A 6,851-nucleotide genomic window follows, 5' to 3' on the forward strand; every position below is an offset into this window, starting at 1 on the left:
CCAGTTAAGTGTCTGGTCAATGGATGTTGATGGTCGGGGATTCAATGATGGTGTGATGCCATTGAATGCCAAGGGGTGGTGGTTAGATTCGACCTTGGTGACAGTCATTGTCTGGTACTTGTGTGGTATGAATGTCACTGACCATTTATCAGCCCAAGGCTAATTATTATCCAGATCTTGCTGCATTTGAACATAAGACCATTAGACATAGGAGCAGAAATTAGGCCATTCAGCCCATCGAGTCTGCTCCGCCATTCAGTCATGGCCAACAAGTTTCTCAACCCCATTCTCCTGCTTTCTCATAACGCCTGATCCCTTGATATTCAAGAACCTGCCTATCTCCATCTTAAATATACTCAATGCCCTGGCCTCCACAGCTTCTGTGGCAGTGAATTCCATCGATTCCCCACTCTCTGGCTGAAGAAGTTTCTCCTTACCTCCATTCTAAAAGGTCTCCCCTTTACTCTCAGGCTGTGCCCTCAGGTCCTAGTCTCTCCAACCAATGGAAACATCTTCCCAATATCAGCTCTGTCCAGGCCATTCAGTATTCTGTCAGTTTCAATTAGATCCCCCCTCATCCTTCTAAACTCCATCAAGTTAAGACCCAGAGTCCTCAAACGTTCCTCATATGTTAAGCTCTTCATTCCTGGGACCATTCTTGTGAACCTCCTCTGAACATGCTCCAGGGCCAGAACATCTTTCCTGAGATATAGGACCCAAAACTGCACACAATACTCCAAATGCGGTCTGACCAGAGCCTTGCAGAGCCTCAGAGGTACATCCTTGCTTTTTTATTCAAGTCCTCTTGAAATAAATGCTATAACTGCATTTGTCTTCCTAACGACTGACTCAACGTGCAAGTTTACTTTGAGAGCATCCTAGACCATCCCAAATCTCCTTGCATTTTAGACTTCTGCATTTTCTCCCCATTTTACCCATGGACTGCTTCAATATTTGAGGAGTTGCAAATGCTGCTGAACATTGTTCACTGATAATTACACATCACCACATCTGACCTTATGGAGGGAAGGTCAGTGATGAAGCAGCTGAAGATGGTTGGGCCTAGGACACTACCCTGAGGAACTCCTGCAGAGGTGTCCTGGAGCTGAGATGACTGACCAATCCCAAGTGCAGGCATGAGTCCAGCGGAACCCTGCGGAGAGTTTATCCCCTAATTCCCATTGCGAGGGTACACTTAGTAAAATGCAGCCTTGATGTTAAGGGCACAGATGTACAGCTCACCTCCGGAGAGCGTGTTGGTGAGTCAGTGAGAGTTGCAGAAAGAGGATTTCTGTGCCAGTTAGGATCAAGGCAGCCCATTGTCTTCTCAATGTAGGACTTACAGGCTGATATGTAAAGGAGGTACAGTGTGAGGGGGGTTTCTCAGGAGCTACAACTGTAGGAGAACAGTCAGCTGTTGTGGATTCACACTCAATCCTGGCCCTTGCTCCCGGGAAGTAGCTTTTCCCCGAGGTCCAAACCTTCTGTCTCCCTCACCACCCTAACCCCAACACCCAAGTCAATATTTGACGAGCTATGAACTCCCAGTGATGGTTGTTGCCAGGGGAGGGGACTGACTCAGCCTCAGACTGTACCCATGGTTCTGGGGGGGTCTGACCTACCTCACCTCCAAATCTAACCTCATTTTCCAAAGGGGTGGGAGGGGGGTTGAATCACTCTGTCCACCCCCAGCCCCAATCAAAGTGCAGGCCCCCCATAATCACTCACACTCCCCAATGGCCCCCCCCAGCCAGACACCCCCACACTCCCCCACTCAGACACCCCACTGGCCCCCCCAGCCAGTCACCCACACACTCCCCCACTCAGACACCCCTACACTCCCCCACTCAGACTCCCCACTGGCCCCCCCAGCCAGTCACCCACACACTCCCCCACTCAGACACCCCCACACTCCCCCACTCAAATACACACTCCCTCATCCATATGCTCTCCCCCACCCACACCCTCATTTACTATCTCCCAATTACCCCCTCTCAATTTAATATACACAGTGCCCCTCTCTTTCACACTCACACTGTTTCACACTTGCACAGCCTCACACTCGCACACACTCACACTTGCACACTTTCTCTCAGACTGACTCGATCCCCCTCTCCCTTTCCCTCCCTCTCCCTCCCTGGCACTCTCAGCATGGTCCGTTTGGCGGCTCAGCAGTTCTGAGCCAGTCAGTCTGGGTGGGGGAGTGATCGAACCAGGGGATTGGCTCCAGCCTTCAGTCACATTCCCACCTTGACCTGATTGGGAGCCCCAGGAACCCCCGGTCTCTCTGTTTCATTCTAAAACTTTCATTTGTAATTTTTACTGCAAATTCCTCTGATCACTTTGATAATCCTGCTTTACCTCAGCTTTAACCTCAGCTGCAAATGAGGCACGTACAAACTAATTCATGAACACTGTGCATTCAGTATAAAGCCTGCAGTTTGAACAGCCTGGGTTCTGTACATAACCGAGGTTGCAAACACAACATATAATAGCCTCCTCACAGTATCACACAGTCCAAGCACAAGATATGTTTACACAAAGTCTTGGAGAGGGAGCTGAGGTGATTGACTGGAATGGGATCAGGGATCAGGGATCTCGGTGAATGTGGAGAGACTGGAGAAGCTGGGATTGTTCTCCTTAGATCAGAGAAGGTTCCAGGAGGTTTAACCGAGGTGTTCAAAACCATGGAGAGAGTTTGATGGAGCAAATCAGGAGAGAGTGTTTCCAGGGGCAGGAGGGTGAGGGAGCAGAGGGAGGGGGATTGAAGGGAATCGGGGAGAAGCCCCCGAGGGGGAGGGGAGGGGGGTTGTTTTACACAGTGAGGTGTTGGGGTCTGGAAGGTGCTGCCTGAAAGGGCAGTGGGAGCAGATTCAATCAGAACTTTCACACAGAAACCAGGAAAGGATGATTTTATTTGGAAGTTGACAAGTTGGATTGATCGATCACAGAGCTAGCACCAGCTGGATGGGCGGAATGGTCTCATTGTTGAGGATCTGGTTCTGCCACGGTCAGTGGCTCAGTGTGTGGGGGGCGGACGGAGGGTGGGGGCAGTGGGATCCTGTGGGATTTGTTCAAGGGCTCGGTCCGTGTTGCAGAGGGAGCGGGGGGGGGGGGGGGGGGAAGTGTGCCAGTGATAGCGGCTCCGGTGCAGCACCCCCTCCCCATCCCCATCCCGGGGGGAGGAGGGAGATGCACATTAACTCCCCCCCTCCCCCCGGGCCGCAGCTCTCACGCTCCGGTTCACCTTGCGGTCCATGCGGGAGCCCCCTCCCCGAGAGAGAGCTTCAAACCAGCCTGACCCCCCACAGCACAGACCCTCACACTCTCCCCGAGACCCCCGAGAAACCGTGCGGCTTGTAACTGGGATGGGGGGGAGACATTGGGGGGAAAGGAGTGGGGGAGGGGGGAAGAGAGGAGGGGGAGAGGGGGAAGAGAGAGAGGAGGACAGAGAGAGGGGGACAGAGAGAGGGGGACAGAGAGAGGGGGGAAAGATGGGGAAAGAGAGGGGGAAGAGAGAGGGGGAGAGGGGGAAGAGAGAGGGGGAGAGGGGGAGAGGGGGAAGAGAGGGGGGAGAGGGGGAGAGGGGGAAGAGAGGGGGAGAGAGAGAGGGAGGGGGAGAGAGAGGGAGGGGGACAGAGAGAGGGGGACAGAGAGGGGGGAAAGATGGGGAAAGAGAGGGGGAAGAGAGAGGGGGAGAGGGGGAAGAGAGAGGGGGAGAGGGGGGAGAGAGGGGGAAAGGGGGAGAGAGGGGGAGAGGGGGGAGAGAGGGGGAGGGGGGGAGGAGGGGAGAGAGGGGGAGGGGGAGAGAGAGGGGGGGGAAAGAGAGAGGGGGAAAGAGAGGGGGGAAGAGATGGGGAAGAGAGAGGGAAGAGAGAGGGAAGAGAGAGGGGGAGAGGGGGGAGAGAGGGGGAAAGGGGGAGAGAGGGGGAGAGGGGGGAGAGAGGGGGAGGGGGGAGAGAGGGGGAGGGGGAGAGAGAGGGGGGAAAGAGAGAGGGGGAAAGAGAGGGGGGAAGAGATGGGGAAGAGAGAGGGAAGAGAGAGGGAAGAGAGAGGGGGAGAGAGGGGGGAGAGGGGGGAGAGAGGGGGGGAGGGGGGGAGAGAGGGGGAGAGAGAGAGGGGAGAGAGGGGGGGAGAGAACTGAAAGAGAGTAGGAGATGGTGCAAAGAGAGATTACAGGAATATGGAGAGAGAGGGGTAACGGGGAGGGGGGAGATAGTGGGGGATATGGAGAGAGAGTGTGTTAGAGAGGGGGGGGGGGCAGAGGTACAAGGCACTGACAAACACCAAGACCAGGAAAAGATGGACGGGGGAGAGAGGGAGAGAGAGGGGAACAGAAAGTCAGAGACTGAAGAAACCAGAGAGAAAATCGGTGGTGGGGGGGGGATAACACAGTCAGAGAGAGACGGGGGGGGGGTCGAGGGGGGTAATGGACACAGAGGGAGACGGGGGGGGGGGTGCGGGGCTGCCTGGGGATCTGTAGCAGCTGGTGGGGGGGGGAGTTTGGAAGTTGGGAGAGGGCTGACCCTGAGCCTCACACTCACCTCCTGTTACACTGGGAACTTGTAGGAAACTCATCCAGGTGAGGGTGAGCAGGGTGGAAACTCGCACCCAGCCTCTGGCTTTCCCCCGAGTGTCCGGGCTCTCCATCATACTGCTGCTGCTGCTGGGAAAGTGAGCAGGAACCGGGCTCCCAGAGCGGGCTGGCTACCGAGCCAGGCACCGGGAGGGAGGGAGACACTGGGAATGCTGCTCCCTCTCACACAGGGACACAGGGAGACTGAGAGAGTCAGGGATCTGAGCCGCTTCTCCTGCCCTTCCCACTCGATCCCAGCCTCAGTGAGAGCCCAGCTCCTGCCCAGGAGGTGGGGGAGGGGGCAGGGGAGGGTCAAGCCCTTGTCAGGGGCAGGGAGAGGGGCTTGGGGGTCGGGAGGGAGAGGAGACAAACAGCGAATCACCAGCCCCTGAAACTGAGTTCAATCACCTGCCCCAGCAAATCAACACCAGGCAAATGCACATTCCCCACTCCATTGGCCCCTGGCTCCAACTCCCCACTCTCCAAAAAACATCCCTCTATCCTGTCTCCTCTCCCAGAGAAACACCTCTCATGAGAGCCACTGGGAATGACAGGAGACAGGGGAGAGAGAGAGAGAGGGAGGGAGGGTGTGTGTGTGAGAGAGAGAGAGAGGGAGGGTGTGTGTGTGTGTGAGAGAGAGAGAGAGAGGGAGGGGGTGTGTGTGTGTGAGAGAGAGAGGGAGGGTGAGAGAGGGAGGGTGTGTGTGTGTGTGTGAGAGAGAGAGAGAGGGAGGGTGTGTGTGTGTGTGAGAGAGAGAGAGAGGGAGGGTGTGTGTGTGTGTGAGAGAGAGAGAGGGAGGGTGAGAGAGGGAGGGTGAGAGAGGGAGGGTGTGTGTGTGTGAGAGAGAGAGAGAGAGGGAGGGTGTGTGTGTGTGTGTGAGAGAGAGAGGGAGGGTGAGAGAGGGAGGGTGAGAGAGGGAGGGTGTGTGTGTGTGTGAGAGAGGGAGAGAGGGAGGGTGAGAGAGGGAGGGTGAGAGAGGGAGGGTGAGAGAGGGAGGGTGTGTGTGTGTGAGAGAGAGAGAGAGAGGGAGGGTGAGAGAGGGAGGGTGAGAGAGGGAGGGTGAGAGAGGGAGGGTGTGTGTGTGTGAGAGAGGGTGAGAGAGGGAGGGTGAGAGAGGGAGGGTGTGTGTGTGTGTGAGAGAGGGAGAGAGGGAGGGTGAGAGAGGGAGGGTGAGAGAGGGAGGGGGGGGTTGAAGGAAGGGAGAATGAGACAAAGATAGAAAGATACAGAGATACAGAGGGACAACGAGAGAGACTCGAGACAGAAACAGAAAAGCAGAGGGAGTCAGAAAGGTTGAGATGGACAGACCAGACAGAGAGGAAAAGAGGCAGATAGTGAAGAGATAGTGGAGAGAGAGAGAGAAGAGCGAAATAGGGACAAGGGACAGAGAGTGAGTAAGATAGGGACAGTCAGAGGGAAAGTGAGATAGGAATGGGACAGAGAGAGAGAGTGAGAAAAAGGACAGGGGACTGAGGGTGAGATAGGGACGGGACGGGGACAGAGAGTGAGAGTGAGATAGGGACAAGGGAGAGAGGGATAGGGATAGGAATAGAGAGAGAGAGAGAGAGATCTGGCTGCGCTGATGTGAGCTACACTAAGGTCGGTGAGGAAACAGCAGCTTTCAATTTACTTGGAAGAAGTTTAATTTCAGTTTGTTGTGAACCGCCGGCCGGTTTCCCTTTGAACCAGGTTCCCACCTCCATCCCGAACCCATTTCCCCCGGATTCAGACACGGAATTCTCTGCTATTCCCTGCAGAGGGGTCTGGGATTGGGAACTGGAACGGATTCAATTCACAGCATCTGCTCCATCAATCAGTGACAGCGGAGCCGGCACCATCGGCCCAACACTGATCCACCCGCCCAGGCTCGGCCTCACCTGGAACATGCACCTCCCTTCAACTCCCTTCACCCAATCAGAGAGAGGAAAAGGTTACAGGCAGATACCCAGACAGACTGTGAAGCACAGAGAGAGACAGAGAGGGGGAGAGATAGAGACAGGAGAAACAGAGAGAGAGACAGAGACACACAGACACACAGAGAGATAGACACAGACACACAGACAGACACATACAGAGACAGGAGAAACAGAGAGAGAGAGAGACAGACACATACAGAGAGAGGGAGAGAGATAGAGACAGAGAGCTGGCTGGGAGGAGGTTGGGGTCAGTGATGTGGGGGTTTGAGTGGGGGTGCTGGGTGGGGGTGCTGGGTGGGGGTGCTGGGTGGGGTGCTGGGTGGGGGTCTGTGATGTGGGGTGCTGGGTGGGGGTGCTGG

The 6,851-nt window shown here is 55.6% G+C and overlaps 1 protein-coding gene across 1 annotated transcript in view; it reads right to left on the reverse strand.

Annotated features, from left to right (window-relative positions):
- Positions 1-4,880, reverse strand: part of LOC132818575 (collagen alpha-1(XI) chain-like) — a 153,580-nt gene extending 148,700 nt beyond the window's left edge. The window contains exon 1 of the mRNA XM_060829633.1: positions 4,545-4,880. Coding sequence (XP_060685616.1) covers positions 4,545-4,653 — 109 coding nt within the window. The 5' untranslated portion in view covers positions 4,654-4,880. The remainder of the gene's footprint in view (positions 1-4,544) is intronic.
- Between the last annotated feature and the right edge of the window lie 1,971 nt (positions 4,881-6,851).

The sequence above is a fragment of the Hemiscyllium ocellatum genome, chromosome 9 (genome assembly GCF_020745735.1).
Source record: "Hemiscyllium ocellatum isolate sHemOce1 chromosome 9, sHemOce1.pat.X.cur, whole genome shotgun sequence".
Classification (NCBI taxonomy): Eukaryota; Metazoa; Chordata; class Chondrichthyes; order Orectolobiformes; family Hemiscylliidae; genus Hemiscyllium; species Hemiscyllium ocellatum.